At 31.4% G+C, this 22879-nt stretch overlaps 2 protein-coding genes across 5 annotated transcripts; one reads left to right on the forward strand and one right to left on the reverse strand.

Moving 5' to 3' along the window:
• The first annotated feature begins 5523 nt into the window (after nt 1-5523).
• On the forward strand, nt 5524-7062 carry LOC124923831 (STOREKEEPER protein-like). The gene has a single exon (XM_047463809.1). The coding sequence runs from the start codon at nt 5614-5616 to the stop codon at nt 6877-6879; it is 1266 nt and encodes a 421-aa protein (XP_047319765.1). The 5' UTR covers nt 5524-5613; the 3' UTR covers nt 6880-7062.
• Nucleotides 7063-7356: 294 nt separating this feature from the next.
• LOC124923870 (histone-lysine N-methyltransferase ATXR3-like) lies at nt 7357-22197 on the reverse strand. 4 transcript variants are annotated; one of them, XM_047463851.1, is made up of 20 exons: nt 21965-22197; nt 19428-21850; nt 19243-19299; nt 15066-16250; nt 14582-14931; nt 13900-14406; nt 13715-13815; nt 11915-12956; nt 11715-11786; nt 11295-11405; nt 11129-11229; nt 10001-10100; nt 9816-9911; nt 9218-9385; nt 9007-9132; nt 8845-8898; nt 8456-8703; nt 8259-8367; nt 7862-8167; nt 7357-7779 (listed from the first exon to the last, which is right to left on the reverse strand). In XM_047463851.1, the coding sequence occupies exons 2-20, from the start codon at nt 21643-21645 to the stop codon at nt 7594-7596; spliced, it is 7137 nt and encodes a 2378-aa protein (XP_047319807.1). In that variant the 5' UTR covers nt 21646-21850; nt 21965-22197; the 3' UTR covers nt 7357-7593. The 4 variants fall into 4 exon arrangements, with proteins under 4 accessions (XP_047319807.1, XP_047319808.1, XP_047319809.1 ...); XM_047463852.1 differs by having other exon boundaries at nt 19428-20912; nt 20994-22197; XM_047463853.1 differs by having other exon boundaries at nt 15066-15488; nt 15570-16250; nt 19428-22197.
• Nucleotides 22198-22879: the final 682 nt, after the last annotated feature.

Here is a 22879-nt window from a genome sequence, read left to right on the forward strand (position 1 = left end):
TATCGATTTGTAAGGTATGTTGAAAAAATATAAGATATGATTCCGATACCAAAATTATTGTTACGTTAAAGATATAAAATTTTTAAAATTTTGATATACCGAGATATACCGAAAATTCAAAATAGTATTTATAAATTAAATATATAATATTTATAAGAAAATAAATAAATTTATATTAATTTATTTATAAAAATATAATTTTTGAAAATCATATCAAAATATAATTATACTAAATATAATTTAATATATGCAATTTCTACCAATTATATTAAAAAAATATTCAACTAAACTTTTAATCTCTTCAAGTACTAGAAAGGAAGTAAAACTTGGTATCCAAATCTTTCAATTATTGTTAAAAATATTTGTGTAATCTTATCCTTAACTGCTTTCGCCTAGCTTGAGTAAAAGGATATATAGTTGATTCTTTTATGAGTAATTTGAGTCCTAAAATGACGAAAACATTAGTGTGCACAAATGATTTTAGTGAAATATCCTACAAACTACGATGAACTTGAATTATTTAAGAAAATTGAAAAAGTGAAAAGAGTGAATTTTTTTTATTATTTAAATCTAAATTAACTAATATTTATTATTATTATTATTTAACCTAAATTGTATTATTAATTTATAAAATAAATTTGTAAATATAAATACGATTAAAGACCTTAATTTCACTCTCTCGCTTTCACTTTAGTCTAACTTTAAAACTATATTTATGCTTATTTATGTTAACTCCAGTTTTTTTTAATTAACTTTAATTTTTAACATTGGTTAGTTTTTACAAATGTTGGATTTTATTTATATTTTATTTTATAATAAATATCTTTATTTTTTAATTTTGTGTAACGTTTAAGTATTAATTATATTAAATTTAATTTTTTGTTTAAGTTATTATGTTTTTTATGTATCAAATGCATAATACTTATACCGTATCGAAATTAAGTTATACCGAAATCAAGGTAAGGTGAATATATAAATTTTTGTATGCCAAAATTTCGATAATGTATAAAGTATACTTAATAAAACATTAAAGTATACAGAACCGACCCATACATAATTATTGTGTTCATGAATAAAATAGTCGCTTAACAAATTAAGCTAACTATAAATCAGTTTTTTAATAAACACTTTTAGAATAACTCGTTGCTATTATGATAACTTTGAGTCTCAAGTTCTTGTTTAAAAAGGTATCAAATCTTAGTTTTACTAAAATAGTTTGAATAAAAATATAAATGAGTGATCTCATATTATTAATACCTTAAAATAAATGGATCAAAAGAAAAGAATTATTATGTATTCATAAAGGGTGCACATACCTACTATTTATTCATATAAGTGAATTATATTAAGAAAAATATTAATATAAATTATTTTTTAGAACAACAATGACATATTCAAATTTTGGATTGAATTTTTATTTTTATTTTTGTAAACTCATAGGAAGAAAAAAATAATAATGGTAGATAATTTTGAGTAAATAATGATTATATTGATAAAAAATATTTAAAATATTAATATATATAAATAAAATAAAAAATAATAATTTAAAATAGAGAGTATTTTAATATTTTGGTTAATGATTTGAGTAATGTAATGAATGAGAGAAGAGTGAAATCATGTTTGATTTTGTTTCGATTATTTAAAACATCCAAATCAAACAAGGCCTAAATAAAATTAAAATGGTTAAATATATCCCAGTCTACTTTTAATGACATACTATTTAAAATAAGAGGAATGATACATATTCTTTCTCCTCTTATTAATTAATTTATCTCCTCTTATTAAATAATTTCTCTCTCTATCTCTACAAATTAATTTATCTCATTTATCTCTATTCTTACTATTATTATTTTACTCATTTCTTTGATATTTATTATCTCTCATTGGTAAAATAACTCAATAATTTACAACAAATTCTCAATTAAATATTTTAATAATATATTTAAATAAACCCTAAACTTTAAACACTAAACCTTAAATCCTAAATCTTAAATTCTAAACCCTAAACTCTAACCCTAAACAACGGTTTAAGATTTAGGATTTAGGATTTAGAATTTAATGCTTAAATAAATTAATTAGTTAGAGATAAAAGAGATAAATTAATTAATGAGAAAGAAAGAGAGATAAATGAATTTATTTTTTTAATTTCACTCTGTAACTAGCCATTCATCATTTTTTTTTAAGTTTGTTGCAACATAAAAGAAAAAGAAAGGTTGGGTTAAGGTTTTGTTTGGATGTTATATTTTTAATATAATTAAAAATCATTCAACTAATTTTCACCACAATCACATTATTGAATTTATTAATTAAGTTATTAAAAATTCTTTATTCCTTTTTAAATTATTTTATAAGTACATATAATTTGTAAATCTTTTTACTTCAATATATATTTTTTTTAAACTAATATCAATTCAAAACTTTAATAATTTAAGATTTATTCATGAATAAATTAATTTTTATAAAATTTTATTTTAAAATTTAATTAAAATAATTTAATAAATAATTTTTTTTAACTATTATTAACTATTAGTATTATTCATCAATTTTGATTTATTTATAAATAATTTTTTTATCAAAAAAAATATATTTATTTATATATAAAAAATTATCTTAAAAAAATTATCATAACCATATTTTTTATATTTAAAATGTATTTTTTTTCTAATTTATTTCGTTTAAGTTGATAGTATTAGAGGTTTTTTTTGTTGTTGTCTACTTAACTTTTTTTTTTCTATTAATTTTATATAAATTATTATAATAATATATATTTATATTTAATTACATTATATAAACTTATATAAACGTTGAAATAAAAGTTACGAAAACTTATGTTTAATATCATATTTCTACCTCTCACAATGTCAAAGTATTTTATTTTAATATTTTATTTTATTTTAATTTATAGTATTTATTTGAATTATTTAATTTATTATATTTATAAAATTAAGTAAAGATAAAATATGTTTGTTATATTAATATTTTATATAATGTGTTTTATTTTAATATTTAAAATTTATTTTAATTATTTCATTAAGTAGTATTAATTTAAAGAGAATTTTGGGTATTTTAAGAAAGTAAACGAGAATAAAAAAATATTTACTTAAATTAAATTTAGAATAAAATCAAGAAATTAAAAAACTCAATGAATAATGTAATTATTTTATTATTTAAAAAGTTATATATATATATATATATATAAATATTTATATTTTCACTATAAACTAATGTTTACATATATTTATATTAAAATATAAATTTATATTATTATAATAAATTTATATAATTAATATGTATAATTAATTATTAAATAAATTATATGAAATGGAAAATATATTTTTTTAAATAAATTGATAAATAATAGAAAGAGAAAAAAAATTGAAAAAATAATAATAAAAATATAATAATAATATATATATATATATATATATATATATATATATATATATATATATATATATATATATATATTAACTATCAGTTACAAACTAAATATTTTTTATATAAATATTAATAAAATTATAAAAACCAACATATTAATATAATTATTTAAAATAAAATATTTTTATTTAAATAATTTATTAATATTTAAAATTAAGTTAACAGTTACAAACTAAATATTTTTTATATAAATATTAATAAAATTATAAAAACCAACATATTAATATAATTATTTAAAATAAAATATTTTTATTTAAATAATTTATTAATATTTAAAATTAAGTTAATGAAAATTCAAATTATTTTAAATTAAAAAAATTAAAATAAATAATATGTAAATATCTATCCCCTAACTATCTAATCATTTTTCTATATATTAAAATACCAAAATTATATTTTACTCAATTTTATTTTTAATTTAATATTAAATTAAAAATATTAATAGTAGAGATTTATAAAATTAATATTAATATTTTTTTAAAACCAATATATTTATATAATCAACATATTTATATAATTTATAAAAGTAATTTTAAAATTACATATTAAAAAAAAATAATTAATATTTTGAATTCGTATTAAATTGGATTTATGATAAATTAAAAAATATTAAAATACCATAATTATATATTAACTTATTTATAGTTTTGTAATATTTATTTTATTATATTTTAAAATAAATTATTAAATTATTTTATTTAAAATATTATATAAAATTAAAAATATAAATTAAATTTTAAAATATTATATTATCTAATCTAACATTACAACATCTTATTAAAAATATTTTATTATTTAAACAAAATTATATATATATATATATATATATAATTAATATAATATATCCAATAATAAAGATTACCACCTTCTTCTTGAATACTTGTTTTCTTGCGTTAAATAAATAATAAAATAAAATAAAAAAAATAAAAAATAAAAGTTTAAAAAAAAAATTAAAAAAAATTAACTATATATATATATTTTATTTATAAATTAAAAAATAATTATAATTCTTTTTTATAGTATACTAATATTTACAATTATATATCAGTAATTTTTTTTAATTAAAATTTAAAATTATAATAAAATTTTATAAAACCAAACATAAATTCTTTTTTAATTTATAAATATTAAAAATTAATTTAATAAAAAATTAATTTATTAATAATTTATAAAAAAATTATTAAAAAAATAATATTTAAAAATAAATAATATCTAAATAAATATAATATTATATGAAATGAATTGGTTTATATTATATTATATTATATATATATATATTTATTTATATTTATAAGATGAATATTAGGTTTTATTATATATATATATATATATATATATATATATATATTATAATATAATAAAATATTATATCTTATATAATATTTTTAAATAATTTCTAAATTGTCTAAATCTTAATCCCTAAAATTAATTGGTTTATATTATATTATATATATATATATAAAAGATGAATATTGGTTTTCATATATATATATATTATAATAAAATAAAATATCTTATATAATATAAAATATTATTATAATATTTTACATAATATAAATATTTATAATAATATAAATATTTATAATAATTTTATAAACTATAAATATAAATATAAATATAAAGTTAGAGTTGGAGAAAATTTTACCAGTATTTTTCTAATATTTTTATTTATTAAAATATTAAAATTATTTTTTATTATTTATTAATATTAATTAAATATTAAATAAAAAATTAATATTATTGTTTTATAAAATTAATATATATTTTTTTAATTTTATATTAATAAAAATTAATATTAACTTATATATACAGTTTTCTAATATTTATTTTATTATATTTTATAATTTATTTTAATATAAATTAAACTATTTCATTTAAAAAAATTATATTAATTACATTAAATAAAAATAAAATTATAAAATACTGTATTTTCTGATGTTTCCAAACAATATTACTTTTTGGGCAAAGCCCAGTTAAAACCCAAATAAAAAACAAGACCTAAACCCTAAGTTAACACATTCCTCAACATCAACATACTTAAAAGAAACAAAACCCTAAGTAGCAATATAAAAACTAAACCCAACTAGTAGCTTATCATATTCTCTCCACCACCACACTAACCTTAATCGCATTCTCTCTTTTTCTACATATCAGCTTGCTTTAGTTGTTTCATTAATGGCACCGAGTCGTCCGCCTCCGGTAGATGAACCTCCATCTGCTTCGTCTTCAGAAGAAGAAGAGTCTGACGACGAAACAATGCTTAACCAAAAGCCAACGAAAGATTTATCCGAGGACGACGAAGAAGAAGTAGAGGAAGAAGAAGAAGAGGTTGAGGAGGAAACTGACGACGATGAAGAAGAGATTCCCCAGACAGTAGTGAATAAACATAACGATAAGAAGCCGATTCCAACCCAATCATCTCTTCCAGTAGAATCCGAAGAAGACGAAGAAGAAGAAGGTACTGAATCGGATGATTTTGACATGCAGGCTGTTCCCTCCCCATCCATCTCCAATTTCACCATCAAGCCCAATACTACTACATCTAATAAGCAGCCAGTAGATTATTCTTCGCCCAAGTCTAAGAAATCCTCTGGTAAGGCCGATCCTTCTCCTACTACTTCTACTACTATTACTCTGGCTAGGTCTTCCACCAAGCGTGCATTGGAAAGCAGCAGCAAAGAGAACGGATCACCAAAGAAGAGGAGGGGAATCACGTCGAATGGAGCAGAGGAGAAATCTGGAACTAATCGATTGTGGAGTGAGAATGATCAAATCGCTATATTGAAAGGAATGATTGATTATCAATCAAACAACGGATCTGATCCACTAACTGATGCAGCTGCTTTTCATGACATGATGAAGAAATCTCTCAATGTGGATGTATCAAGAGGTCAGATGGTGGATAAGATCAGAAGGATGAGGAAGAAGTATCTAAACAATGCAGAGAAGGGTGAGAATGGTCAAGACCCTGTTTTTGCCAAACCATATGAATCACAGTCTTTTGAACTCTCAAAGAGAATTTGGGGAGTCAATAAAGTCTCTAATGGAAGCAGCAGCAGCAGGAAGAGGAAGGTAAAGAAAGTTGAAGTTGAGAATCCTCAGACCTCTTCTCAGGAAAACGGAATTATGGATGTTGAAATGAAGGAGGAAGAGGTGACAAAGGAGAAGGAGGTAAAGGAGGAGGAGGAGAGTGATGAGGATTTTTGGAAAAAGTATCCACTGTTGGAAAGATCTCTTTCAAATTGCGTGGAGAGTCCAGTTGTGAGAGGGGAAGATTGGAAGAAAGCATTGAGGTCGATGGGAAATTCAAATGCTAAGGTGTTGGAAGATAATTGGAGGAAATTCAGAGTGGAGGAACTTGAATTGCACATCAAGAAGATGGACTTGATCTATCAGCAGACCAAAATGATACAACAGACATTCAATCAGACAAATGGGTAAATCTTTTTGGTCCACTCTCAACTGGAAAACTTGATGATTTTTGTTACTACTATATGTTTGTTTCTTAAACTTATCAAATGGGTAAATCTTTTTTGTCCACTTTCAATGGGAAAACTTGATGCTTTTTGTTATTACAATATGTTTGTTTCTTAAACATATCAAATCTTACAATGTCTTTCTTTCTTTCTTGTTAATGGGATTGCTTTTTTTCTTACTTTCTTTGTGCTCTCATTCTCCCTCAATCTAGTCATAAAGGTCAATTCAAAGTAACATAGGAGGAATTAGACATCATTAATTTGGTTTTGTATTCTCTATGTTTGAATGTAACACAACTTTTCAAATAAAGGGACTGACTAATGTGTTTTCTTCAACCTTTCTTTACATGAATGATCAATAATGAAAACATTAAATTTATTATCAATCACCAATTTTTTTCACAATGCTCCTCAAATGTAAGATGAAGATAAACTATATTGAACACAACAATCAAAATATTATTAAAATTAGCCTCCTTTGCAATAACAAGTTAACAACAATGACTAACTAACACTAACCATTTACATTTTAGTACTTTTTTAAAATAAGACTAATCAACCTTATAAAAACACTAAAAATCACTCTACACTGTACATAAGAATGGATCCCTGAACTAACATATGCTATTCTGACCAATAATCTATCACATAATGTGGTGGAAAGGTTTATTACTATAATCTACCGTTGATGGTCCCACATTCCTTGAAAAATAGCCGGTCTATTTTTCAACCAATTCACCATTTCTTTGTCTAGAGGAGAATTCTGAACCACAGAGTCGAACATTGGGCTTCCCAACACTTTTGGCATTTTCTTATTGAATTCCCATATCTGATCATCTGGCCATGCTCTTTGTGGTTGTTTCTCCTACAAATGAGACTCACCCTTAAACTTAAACCAAGAATATGTTTAGTAGATATATATATATGTTCAATCAGGCAACACTTACCATTCTTGCAAGCATGGATTTGATAGTTCGTCGTCCATACACCCGTTTTTCAGATGGCTTGTGAATCTTGGCATAAAAGGACTCAATATCAGGCAAGGACAGGCAACCCTTGTATGCACATGTCAATTTTGAGTCTGGGTCAGCATTAGCCTGAGTATGCCAATACATCAACTGTCCTAAACAATAATTTTCTCCATAAGTCTTGCAATATTCGTGTACTTCTCCTGGCCCCAGTTTGTCGCTGTACTTGGGGCCAAGATCAAGCGGACTAATGTTAACAGGTTCAGATGTTACACTTTCGTACACCTGTTGTTGGCAAAAGGTGAGCAAAAGTTGAGAGAGGATATACAAGAACTGAAATAAACTTGAAAAATAATAATATGATATAACAACATACCCGAATTCTGAAAAAATACTTTGTATATGCATATATGTGAATTAAATCTGCAGCAGCATCATGACGGCATTTATTTGTACATGGGAGATTTCTCACCTCATCCCTTAACCTGACAATTTAACGAGGAATTCTAACAACATTTAATTATCAAGGCATCTGGATAAATAAATTTATAAATTAATGTTTCTTTGGCATACCATATTAAAGATTTTTTAAGTTCCTCCCGGACATCAGTAGAGCCAGAGGGATCATGGTCATGGATCTTTGACTTCAGGTCATTTAACATGCCATCATCCATATAAGGAGCTATACTCGCAATAAGATCCTCAACAAAAGAGCCTTCTCTATTCCACAGAAAGGAAACTGCTGCTTCAGGACTCAGCTTTTCTAGCAGAGGCGGTGCTTCCTTTGGATCACTGTATAGTCGTCTTATCACATATCCCACCTGTATTAAGGTGTTAAAATGTCATCAGAAGGAAGCAACCAAGTGAGCTATCTTGGAGGGATTCAACATTTACTATCAGAAAGTGATAAGCAAACAAAATGAAATAAGGAATAAAAGTTTCATTAGATTAATGGCAGTCACCTTGTCAAGAGTAAGGGCTAAGTTCTGAAGCCTTTGGTTATAGACCCCCTCAGCCTGTCTCGTAACAAAGTATAAACATTATATTGTACTGTGGCGTGGGCATACAACATTAGACCAAGTACCCATTCACAATTTTATTCCACAGAAGGTAAGAAGACCCACCTGAATCTCAGCATCATTTTTCTCAACATCAATGGAGATTTCTACAAAATATTTCTGCTTTTCTTCCAAATTATGCCTTAGAATTGCATCAGGAAGTTTGGTCCTTTCAAAATTAATAAACCTTACCTTCACGCAGAGATCAAAATGTCAGGACCGAAAAAGAGTAGTTACAAACCAATGGGAAAACGAGGACACTGTGATAAGCACTAACCAAACGAGCTGTATAAGCAACAAGCCAATTTGGTAACCCGCCAAGTAAACAGCTACCCAGACCAGCCCTGCTCAAATCTAAGTAATCTTCTTGGGTAACAGCATTCAATTCACATGCCTCTAGCATCAAGTAGTGGCAATCCAGTATTCCATGCCACTCTTCCAAAATCTGGTGTACAAAACATTATTGAGAAAAGATCTATAAATATAGTTTCAAAGCATAAAACCCATATCATGAACCATGGCTAAATAGGCAGCAGCTTATTGCATGAGAAATAGTGGACAATGCCCTGTTTGGAAACGCGAACGATTTTATTTTTTTAATTTACTTAGAAACTGTTTTTTTTAAATATCTTATTGAGGTAGTGATTTAGATGAAATAATGTTCTGAAATATACTTTAATTATGTATATATTAACAAATTTAATAACATTTGCTCGTTCAAACCTAGCTCAAAACCAGCTCAAGGTGTTTCCAAACAGGGCTTATTGCCCTAACACTCCACATTAGATCTTATATAAAATGCCTATAAAAAAAACATCTTCAAAGATATGGAGAAAAACACTCTTCACAATGAACAATGTGTCCAAAGCAGGTACCTTTTGAAAAGCACCTTCTCCTGTAAGATTCAAGTAGCTTCCACGACAAACCCTGCTGCCACATAAACAAACGGAAGCTTCATACTCTTCCTTACTCTGCAGTACATCATTCATCGTTATCATACTATCAACAATAACTGTAAACATTTCTTCTATCATAAATAAAATTATGTTCAAATATGCACCTCTGTAACAGAGTTATAATCGAACGTGACCTCTTCACCATATTCAATTGGACGAACAGTGTATATTCCGATCTGGTAATGACCATTGACTGCAGTAACTCTGCATTTTATTCAAAGTAGAATGACTGCTTCAATAAAAAATTTCCATTCATGCAGAAAAAACAAAAATAGACCAACTACCGAGTCTAACGTATTAAATTGAATGAGATGATATACAGTTTCTCAATACTTGAGTTCAAAAGCATACAAGAATAATCTAGGAGTGGCTCAAGTGGTAAGTGTCTTGGACTTGAGAGGTTGATGTCTCAACTCTCAAGTTAGAATACTAAAACTTGAGGTTGAAGTCTATAGCGGTTGAATTTGTGCTAGCCTATTCCTAGTCTCAAAGAAAAAAATATATATATCCATGACCACCACTTTCACGACAACATAGCCCTCTAACTATCTCAAACTATTCCACCACACCTTTATAAAGGTGTTCTGCATGAAATCGTTACTTTCATAATATGCCAAACAAAATCTACCAAAAAGAGAAACAAAAGAAGCATCCGTCCATCACCAAGAAAAAGGGAACCAAGAGAAGAAGGGTTAACACTTTTTGAAGTCAAATCCAACTGTAACACATACAAGAATCTTGTTCAAACATCAATACAGTTGTAGTAAGGGCCCACCAAATCCTTAATGCTAGTTTTGGTGGTTCAATCTCAAATCATTATCATTATGCCATCTTCATCCATGTCATTGGATTAAGTTTGTCAACCATCTTTGGACAAATTACTTATAGACAACCATCATCCACCTTTCATGACACATCCCACCATCCACAAGATACTTTCGGAAATGATGGTCATATTTCAACTTTGACCCATATTTCCTGGCTTAAATAGAATGGAGTGATATCCATCACTGAATAAAATGCTTCATAGGGTCTACTACCATGCCCTCAGCAGATAATATAGAAGTTTACCCTCTTTAACTCTAAACCCCATATTAATTTACTAATAATCGACGCCAAAAGCCCGTGAACAGCAAACATTAAGATTCTATATAATATCAGTCTAAACAATATCCTAATGAATACAAGCATTATCTCAGATAAGAAAAGACAGTTGAAAAGTCAATACTAACTTTGCTTCGCAGTTTGGATGACATGAATGACAAATTCTGCTTGCATAGTTTGCTTTGTGCATTGCATCAACTATCACCAAGTCATATCCATCAGCATCGCCCTGCCAGAAGAAATCTCAATCAGAACTGAATGAAAAAAGTATAAATAGGCTATACAAATACAAACCTTTGGTCTTTCAAGATTAATGTTGTAGAATTCTGGTGCTGGTTCTTCGTTGTTTCTTTGTAAGGAACGAATCCCATCTTGCTTCTCAAACCATTTCCAAGCAGGATAGACCTATAATTACCATGATACAAATGAAAGCTCAAATGTTATTATTATAACAAAGTGCTAGTTAAAAGGCCTTTCTCATCTTAGTTAAAACGTACTAAAAGGGACCACAAAGAGCACCCAACAAGCAGTATCTGGAAGGGCTAACTTGTTTAAATGAATAATTTCATTAATACTATGGTAAACACAAATATCGTGTCCACCACAGAAATGATACAACCAAATACAAAGAAAAAAATAATGGATGTTGGAGCACGAATATATGAAGTTCACAAGAACCTAAAAGGACAACATTAAGCTAAAGGAGCGACATACCTCACCCAAAAACTCAACCACAAAGTCATCTTCACTAAAGCCTCCTTTCTTGTTGCATACAACTCCGAGGCCCTAATCAATACATACATCACACTGGGTATTAGACAAGGAACCATGAACATAAAGAAGTTATCTTTCCATGAAAGTATATGCAGGAAAAATGAAATTGGCTAGTTGCCTCAACTAGTTAGGCATCACACCTTTCTATATGCGATGTACTTGTCCCCTGAACGAGAATCAATCTGTTTTAAGATGGATTCACATAATCTCATAGTTGGCATATCACAATTTTCTTCGGCCTTTTTCAGGATATCCTCAATAACAGGCTGCAAATGATACATCATAGGGGTATTTCCTGTGCCAGTGTAGTTCTGAGCTTGCTTATTGAGAGTGCGAAGAAGCACTTCTTCTATAAATACATGTTTATCAGTAAGAGTCCAATCTGATTCTTCTGGCATGGAATCAAGTAAAAGGTTGTGTGTGTGAGGGTCTATTCCATAAACTTCTTGTTCTATCACTTCGGTTCCAAGATATTTTCTAGGTTTGTAAACCTTCACTTCAGGGATCTCCATATCAGACTCCTCGAGACCATCTTTCTGGGCTTTTAACTTATCAGCATAGTCTTCAGGCAGAGAAACACACATTTTCCTTTTAACTTGTTCTTCATCAGCCACAATCACATATTGATCAATCAATTCGTACGTTCGGGTAACAGGAGGAACTAGGCTGACCTTTGTCATGCGAGCACCCCACTCACGCTCAGTCAAATAATCTGCGTCATCTATGGAAAGGGTTCCATCCCCTCTTGACTCTCTAGTTCCACTTTCTAACGTGAATTCCAAGTCACTTTCTGCATCTGAGGCAGCACTTTCACCATCACTCTTGGTCTCAGATGATCCGTCAAGGCCATCAGAGGTTTCACTTCCTGAGTACATGCATTTCTTGCTCAACCTGGATAAACACCTTCTAATTTCTTGATCAGAGACACAATCTCTATTGTCGGAACCTCCATTAATTAAAGAGATAATGTTATGCCTGGTCGTGTGCTTCCTTTCTCCAGTCTTCTTTAAATTTTTATATCTGGATGTAGTTGAGGAAAATCCTGCAGTTGAAACATCTTTCCAGTTCTTGATTAGGACATCTCTTTGATGAGGTCTGGAACTACTCTCTAAACTAGTGGCTAGTTGGATAAAGAGCTTCAACATGCGATTCATGTCCGCAGCATCACTCCGACACCTTGCTCTGTAAAATAATTTATCCCACCAAAAGATTAAGATAAATATTGAATAGGGGACACTGTACAAAAACCAACTTTTCCAAGAAGCAACATGCAATCAAGAGAAATGAGATAGATATTGTGTACTGTAGTTCTTCCAATGACACTTAAATACAATAATCAGATAAATGGTTGTGATTTAAGTGTCAACATCTTAACCCTTCCCTTCCCTCTCCTACATTCTCCTCCAAATTGGATAATCAGAAATTTTAAAGAGAGGGAGGCTTTATAAATCCTCTATTCTCCCCCCTTCCACTCAAATTTAAAAGTAAACCAAATAAGAGAGAAACAGCCTCTCCGTTTTTTCTGGCCAAACATGAAGAGGTTGTTTGCTCTCCGCTCCCAACCCCTCAATGCAAATGTAGGGGAGGTCAAACATGTCTCTATGCCATCTCTTATGGTCAACTAAAAAATCAACACAACCAGGGCATAGAAAAAGGGCTAGAACATAGCTACACACAAAACTCTCCAATTTTAAGTTATGGGAGGTGATGAACATTACCTATATTCCAACACCATATAATAGATATTTTATTTATGTAATGCATCCACAAGCAATGTCCACTAGAAGAGTATCTAGTCAAGATTACATATTCTGCCTCGTCATCCATATATGTGATGTGATTACAGAATTACTAGAAGTATATTTTCATCAATTATCAAAACAAGTAAATTAAGCATGACATCAGGTAAAGGTAAAGAAAGGGATCAAAACAAAGCTTACTTGATAGCATCTCTGCACAAGCGAATAATATCCTCCTTGACAGAGTGCAAGCCCCGGACAGCATAGTAACCCTTCCTTATTCTGTCCACAATATCAGCCACCTAGACAGCAACAAATAAATTTTGGTAGAAGAATAATAATAAAGGAATTAATTAGTCCAAACCACTGTAGCAGAGCAAACAAACCTTAGGCACAAAAATATCGATCGTATTCTCTTTCATTATGTCTTTCAGACCTAAAGCAAGAACTTGCTCCATCCTCTTGTAACCATTTTCAGATTTCTTAACAGACCATTGTCTCATGTGGGCATCCCTAGGTAGAATAGAAGAGGCCTTTCTAGCATCAAAAAGCTTTGACCTTTTGTATAAGCTTCCACGGAACAATTGATTAGCTGAGTCCCTCTTCTCTGAGCTCTCCAGATAATCCTTGAGTTCTCCATGTCTAGTCAGACCATTATGACTTGTATAAGCTGATGATGTTCTATCATTCACGTCCTTAAGGCTCCTAATTCTTCTCATGATCCAATTAATCCTTGGATATTTTTTGGGCAAGTCACCCAGCTGATTACACCCCCGAATATCTATAAAGGATAGACAAGGAAATGACCTAATGATTTCTTCAAGTAGAGGGGAAGAGACGTTAGTACAGCCTAGTAGTATCAGTGAAGCTACCTTCTCTCTCTTATAACCACTCTGCAAAAAGAAGATATTATGGGCTTTCAATGAACAGTAAGTTTCTAGCATAGCACACCAAACACCATTGTTTACCAGCAAGAAACACCAAAGTAAAGGAAATTTAAGGAAATGGAAAAGATATAAAGTTAAAAGGAGTGAAATGCCAAGAAAGAAGTGGTCGAAGAAAAAATACCATGATATTCCGAGCCATGGAGTCGGTACAACTGTGCCCAAGAAAGGACAAGTCGACCTGTTTGCAGATATCCTTGTATACTTTTACTAATATTCTCCAGTGCATGCAGGTCAAAGCAGCGTGGATAAGGGATTTCATGTCTGATCGGAGGAAATGAAATATACGTGCCAGCACCTGACCATCCATTAGACCCCAGCTCACAGGAACGGCCCCAGTTCTAGCAACTTCTCTGTGAAATGTAGCATCGCAATACAAATCATCAAACATGATGTCACCAATAGCTTCTCCCACTTCATACTCTTCAGTTTCATCCAGGAGAAACCTTGCTCTTTTACCAGGACGATAATCATCTGCACCCATGAAAAGTATAAGGAATAAAATATGATAATTCCAACTTCTTTTAACTCCAACAACAAGACCAGATCTGAAATCAACAAAGACTCGATGCTCCCAAAAACTGGAAAACCTTGGTTTAGGAACTTACCACTATTGTTGCAAACAATTTTTTCTGTATCCTTCCTAGGCTGCTTTGCATTAATCCAAGGATCCAGAACCTCATTTATCGCTGCAGTAATTTCCCTACTCTTGTATGACTTCATGATCAATTCATGCAGCTTTCCCCTTGTAAATCCAATGAACTGTGGATGTAAGCTATGAAACAAATTGGAAGCCTCAATTTGGTTTGGAGTAATGCCCTGTGATTGCACTGTAGAACCACCAGGACCACAGCTAGATGTATGATTAGTCTCTCCTTGGGCCTTCTGAGAGGCTCCAAAAGCCTCTATAGTTGAGGTAACTGGAACCCAGATGCAATCACTCTTTCTGAAAATGCTGATATACTTTGGAACAATATTTTGCTCAACCAATTTCTGGATTTCTGAAAATGATGAAGGCCCTCTCTCATGCCCTGCACCATCAAGGTAATACCACTCACCTAACTGTAAATGTAAGTCATCTATTGTGGAAAGGTGATCTTTCAGTATATTCCCAGACAAGATACTCTTATATGGAGCTAACACCTCTTGCTGATGAATATGTTTAGATTGAGAGACAGTTTCTTCAGACAATATCCTCCCTTCACTGCCCATCGAATAGTGCCTGGACGACCTTGAAGAACATATCTCCTTCAGTCTGGCTTTAGAGAGGGACTCTGAAACAAATGAACCACGATCCTTGACTACACATGCATTTATTCTGACCACTGGGAGCATGGCTCCTTTCAGGCCCCTTGTAACCACAGTTTTAGTTGGACCTACCCCACTTTCACCTAAAGGATCATTGCACTCATCAGGTACAGATAAAGCCCAGTTTGGTAGATCAAGTCTTCTATTGTGGGAGGAATAGAATAATTCATCTTTGTGATGCCACCGAGGGTCTTTGTATCCAGAACTGGGCATCTGGCAAAGTGGAAAGCCATCATTGAGGACAAGTTTATTTGTCATGGAAATATCTGAGAGAGTTTCACCATTCCTCGTCCAGTCACCACCTTTGCATGACCATGGACCACAGAACGCATCATCAGTATCACCAGAAGTTATAGAGCAATCCCTAACAGACAGAAAGACGGACTTTTCTGTAGACTCTTTGATTGCAAACTTATGATACCAAAAGACTTCGTCTTTACTTTCATCATCTTGTTTCCTGGAGTGGATTTGGTAGCTAGCGAAACCTGCATTAAAACAGAATACGTTCTTTTCAACATCTTGAAAATGTAGCACATTCAATTAAAAGGAATGTACGTTAAGATACTACAAAGAATCAAGTGCCCGGCGGCCTCTACAAATACAGCGTATAAATTGGAACCCGCTGGATATATGCAGGACAACACCTCACATAAACAACAAAACTGAGGCTATAAAGAGTGAAAGGGAAAAGACTGCATCAAACACTTAAACTAAGTTTAGTCTGCTGGCAGGAAATAGTTGAATGGAAAAAAAAAAGCAATTTCAAAGAAACCCAAATGTCTGACAATAGGAAAAGGAACAGAAGGTACAAAACATCAAATCAGGTCCTACTCAATAGAAGAACAAAGCATTTCTTTTTAGTGAGTTGTGTTTGGCTTGCAGTTACTAAGCCAATGGAATGATAAAATCTTTTAAGCATAAAAGTATGTGAAGTCTTCCAAAAAGCAATTACAATTTATGAAATTTAGATCTTATCTACAGTATAACCAGACATATTGCTTGTAGTATAGAACTTGAAAGAGTTGTAGGACTCCACAGAGTTTAAGATTGGGTTTGAGATTTAATGAAGAAATGGACAACACCAAAAAACATGAATTTATCACTAACTATTGAGGTTCTTAAACTGTCTTTTACAGACAGAAACTCTGTTACTTGACAGGCTGACATTTCACTATTATGAAGAAAGACTCACTTACCTGTTTTCTTAACAGGCTGATATATTTATATGAAGAGATTTTCCTTGTGGATTGTAGAAAAAACACCATATACCAAATGAAGCAAAAATCACACTATAATCTAGAAAATAAATAAATTCTGTATCAAACAAGAAATATTCACTTTCAATTTAAACTTCGACTATTTTCAAATCGTGATTATGTAAGATGTTAAAAAAGAATATGGACAAACACCGGATCAACACACGGAAATATAGATGAGTGAAGCAGTGAAAGTGAAGGGCAGACAGCAGATTCGAAATAGATGAGACGTACAGAACAAAGGTGAGATTAATAGATTGATAAGGGGAGGATAAAAGGACTTTCGGCTACAAGGTTCACACAATTTTTGTAATATAACACCTCACTAGCTTAAATACCTAAATCCTAGTCTCTCTCTCAGCTAACGGACGTAGCAGACAGAAACGACAAAAGAGCAATTTCAGCAAAAGCAAGGCCAGCTGGCCAACAAGAAATAAAACTAAAACATAAATAAAAAGTCAATAACCAGCTGCTTCACGGTCCACCGTAAGGCTCTAGAACAACTCATGACAGATTATGACAAAGATTGTGACAAAATAGGATTTTCCAAATAGGCTTAGTCTTCTCGGATGAAAATGAAGGAACTAATGAGTTGGTTAACATTAATGATTATAGGGTAATGCATAATTAGAATAACTACTAAAATGGTACTTATATACTTTGTTGTTTGAAAATTGTGACTTCAATGTGATGTTTACAAATTTGTTAAAAAAGTAAAAGTATTTTATCTCAATATCCTTTAATAAATATCATAAATGAATAAGACAAAGAAAAATACAAAGAAAAATTGATTATAAGAAAAGAAAGTGGAGGAAAATAGATAGTTGGAGATACCCATACTCTCCAAGATTTGAGCAAAAAATAGTTATGAAAGAAGTCGAGACGAAAATAATAGTTGGCAGCTTGCTTTTCAAATTAACTCTTAAGATATCCAATCAAGGACAATCAACCAAGAATAAATACGAGCATCTCTATTCTTGCTCCACAAAATTGTTGCTCTCAAACAATCGGAGGCTGTATCATCAAACAATTGTTGAGGTTCCAAGAGCATATTAATTTGTATGTTCCAAATAAGTCCAAAAACAAATGGAACTTCCCATAATATTTTCCATGTTAATATTTTAATATTATTTTAACTATTTAAAATAATTCAACTTAACTTTCTTATATATTTCCATATTCAGAAATAATATTACATAACTATTTTATTTATTATGAAGCATGTCAATTTTTTTTTTAACAAAGATGGACAACACGCGAGGATGTACTATGAATGGTCCTCCATCTCATTATTGTTCATTTGTCCTCGCACAAGACGTGGAAAACAATTAGATTAAGTCTATTCGTTAACAACAAATTAACTAGTTAACTACTTAGAGCAATTTCTCTTTAATTGTCTACCAAATAAAGAGTATAAATTGGAACCCACATGATATATGCAGGACAAGACCTTACATAAACATCTGAGGTTAGTGACAGGGAAAAGACTGCCTCAAACGCTTAAAATATGTTTAGTCTGAAGGCAGGAAATAGAAGGCATACAGTTGAACGTAAAAAGAATATCCAGTTCTAGGAAACCCAAGCCTGACAATAGGAAAAGGAACAACAGATAAGTCCTACTCAATATAGCAAAAAGTAAATTTCCTTGTGGATTGTAGAAGTTTCTTTATAGGGATTTGTGTTTGGCTTGCAGTTGACTAATTTAATGGAGTGATTGAAACTCTTAAGCATAAAAGTGTGTTTAAGTCTTCAAAAAAGCATATGTTCAGTATAACCAGCCAAATAGCTTGTAGTACAGAACTTTAAAGAGTTGTAGAACTCCCCACAGTTTACATTTGAATTTGAGATTTAAATGTAGAATGGACAGTCACATGCAGACAGAATTAATCACTAACTATTGGGTTCTAAAACAGTCGCATACAGACAGAAGATATGTCTTCTTCACAGGCTAACATTTCACTATTATGAAGAAAGACCTCAATTAAAAACTCTAAAATGCTACATCATGGAAAACATGGCTTCTTATGGAAACACCATTTCTCCCAAATTTATCATCCAGGTGTGATCCAGATGGGATTACATTTGAAAAGGGGATATATATGAACTTAGTATGACAGATTCAGATATTCATTGGCGGTTTCTATGCCGGATCCGGATCTAGAAACAAAATTATTATATATTGCTGACCATCATTTAGTAAGGGGTTACTAAAAGAATGTACCTTCAGAGTCTCCCCACATCTCCCAGTCTACATGATCAAATGTCATTTGCAGTGCTCCTGCAGCACAAACATTCCAAATGATTATCAAAAAAACTTTTGCATATCAGAAGATGGAAAACCCGCATAATAAAATGAACAAATGAAATCTGTACATGTGATAAAGATAGTGAAGGATTGAATATTACCACCAATTGCCTCAAGTTCCTTGCCAGGAATTACAGAAAACCCCTCCAACAATGTTCCAACCCTTTCTTCAATGTAGTGCTCCTCTAAAAGCTCGTCGATAGCAGAATTATCATCTTTGAAGCATAAAGTTCCCTTAATGGTAGTTATTATTTCGTCAGCTTGATGAATTATAGGTTGAACTGTATCTCTTTCATCAGCCAATATATTGCCAGAAGCCACAGGGGGGCTTACCAGCTGAGTAACAGCATCTGATTCAATATTTGGAAAATTCACAGTAATCAAAGGAGAAACTGCATTTTCAACGGTGACCCACCTATCACTACCTGAGTGCTTGATCAAGTGATCAGATACAATGAAGCCTTCTTCAACAAGTTTCTTGAGGTCATACAGTTTGGAAGGCCCACGTTCTACACCAGAATGATCAAGGTATAACCATTTTCCTGGGGTTAAATCTGTCATAACTGGCAGATGAGGCGGAGTGTCACAGATATCCATGTCTTCTTCCATAGAAGGAAGCTCCTCAGTAATTCCATTAATCTGTATCGTATTATCTATGTCATTCACCACCTGGCTCTCTAACTGTGCTTCCTTGTGAGGTTCTATGGCATCCACTTTTTCTGTCGTCTCATCACCATTCTGCAGAGTGGTTATTTCTGTACCTTCTTTAGACGGATGAGATTTCCTACCACTAGAGTTGTTATCAGGCATCTCTTCATGGTCTTTGACTGCAGAAGGACTATATAACCTTTCACTTGCTCCATTTATTCTATCACTTTCCTTATTACCAGGCCTAAGCCTATCGATTGGAGAATGCTCCTTGGATATAGAGGCACGGACTCTGTGATCATGATATCGAGAACGATCTTTTAGGGGCTTCTCATAATGATTAGGACTCTTATTTCTATGATGATTATCATAATGACCTCTTTCTGGTGGGGACCTCTCAGAATAGCTTGGACTTCGATTCCTACGACGATCGTGAGTTCTACGGTGATCGTGATTATGAACTCGGTTTTGTGTAGACCTCTCAGAATAGTTGGGACTTCGATTCCTATGATCATGGTGATGACCTCGCTCATAAGGTGACATGTCATGACGAGATGAGTGGGCCCGATCAAGTAGGGACCGCTCTGACCTACGTGGACTAGTACCATACCTGTCATGAGCTATCCTGAAACCTGAAGATTCATAGCTTGTGGTGGAATACCTGCCAGATGAAATATTCCTGGATGATGAAGGAGACCTGTATGATCTCTCCACGGACCTGTAGGAGGAGTGATTACCCTCAACGGAAAGTCTGCGACTTTTTGAGGAACTCAGATCAGAATGTTCGCCATAATGTTTTCGCTCAGTTACCTGTGGATTATCCACGTGCCTCTTGAACCGGTTTCCAGATTCTTGTTCTTGGTTATTCCCATTGCTTGGTTTGTTTTTTAAGGAAGGTTCCCTATTTACTATATTTGATCCTAATTTTAGACATTTATTATCGTCAGTTTCCCACCTTGCAGCTCTATTAGTGTGCTGACCTCCATTTCTGAAATCTCTGTCACCTGAACACTTACCATAAGGTGTCCCCTCTTGTTCATATTTCCATCTCTTGCCCTTATCTGAATCCCCTTGGCATTTCTGTAATTTTTTCTCATCCTTGATCACATCTTCTCTATTCCATCTTTCAGGAACAAACTCTCCTTTTTCTGTTTCAGGTTTAGCATTTCTACAAGATACAAATACTCTTTTCTCAAGCTCCACTTTTTTTCTCTTTTCAAGTATATCATAGGCTTTAGACCTTCCATGATGATAGTCTCCGTTATCAGATAAAACTTTTGGCGATTTCCCACGAACGAGCTCCCCCTTTTCAAATTCATCTTTGCTCAATTTATCAACTGGAGACTCAAGTTTCTCAATTTCCCTTTTTATTTCATATTTACGCAAACTCTCTGGAGCAAACTCCACATTCTCAAACTCACTATTTGGCCAAACAGAAGTCAATTCACCTTCCTCTACTTCCTCCTTCACCAACTCAACGTCTCGACTACTTTTTACCTTGTCCAAAGAAAAATCTCCTTTCATCTGGAAATATTCTTTCATAGCCTGATAAACAACACTGAGCATTTTACTACTGAACTCGCCATTGTCACCTCCGTATAAATTCTCAAAACCCAACAGATACTCAAAAATAGGCTGTAAACGCATGCATGCAACGTCCCCATCGCCCATGGAAGTCCATCCACTGCCCTGAAAACACGCACAAACCCTAATTATCCCCTTCACCTGGATTGTCAATGCTCATGCTTCAATTACTTTAGCCTTTCCCAGTTTCCGAAGACAGAAGCCTCGGAAAATCCTAATTACTTCCAAAAACAAAAAGACGTGCCGAATCAGCACCACGTGTAGTTAAGGGAAATCAAAATGGCGCGTCCAACTTGCGAAGTTTGAACCGGGAAGATAAAGGAAGAGGAGAAGAAGAAGTAAATAAGCCGGAACCTGAAACACTAGGGTTTTGAACCGTGAAATGAAAAGAAGAAAGAGGACTTACTATGCAATTGATGAGAGGAACGAACAGATCGACGAAGGAGCAGAGCACGTAGAGTTCAATTCAAAGGAGAAATGGAATAATCATGAATAATAACCGATGGATCGACGAATTCCAGAGGAATTGGAGCTGAAGGAGACTCCGTATAAAGCTTTGAAGAAAGCTGATTTGTTCTATGTATATCTCTCAGATGTTATCAGATTATTTGATTTCGTGTTTTCATTTCTCATTTTCTTCTACTCTTTATCCATTTTTCTTGATGAAGGCGATGAGAGAGGAATTTTAGACCAATTAGGGACCTGTTGGGAAATAAAAACTATGGCAGGGATAATTTCGGTAAGGTACATCTAGTTTCTTTTGGCGCTCAAGTTGCGATTGCTGATGCTATATAACTCAGAAGAGACTCATAAATCATATTATAGATTGTTTTTAAACAATAATTTAATACATTTTAAGAAAGAATTTGAAGAATTACTTTTTCATTTTAATTACAATTAATGGGTTAATTAATTATAGAATTAAAGAAAATAATTTAAAGTGAAGATCAGCCTTCAAACATATAAAGGGCTAGTAACTAGTTTGATGTAGTGGTTATTGGGGATTAAACTTTCTAAAAATCAGTTTATTATAGTTAAAAGTCAAAATAAATTAATTTTATATAATTAAACAAAGAATAATTTTAATATTTAAATATATAAAATGAGTTATTAGATAATTTAAATAATGGATGGTTGAATTTTGTGATAAAATTCTAAAAAATCAAAAAAAGAACTAATAAATCAAAGAGTGCTAAGTAATAGAAATTTATGAATAATATTAGTTTAAAATAAAATTATGTACTAAATAAATACCATTCACTCAACAAAATTGAAGGTTTTCAATTGAATAGAAATAATTAAATTATTTAATAAATATATA

Source organism: Impatiens glandulifera, chromosome 2 (assembly GCF_907164915.1).
Source record: "Impatiens glandulifera chromosome 2, dImpGla2.1, whole genome shotgun sequence".
Taxonomy (NCBI): domain Eukaryota; kingdom Viridiplantae; phylum Streptophyta; class Magnoliopsida; order Ericales; family Balsaminaceae; genus Impatiens; species Impatiens glandulifera.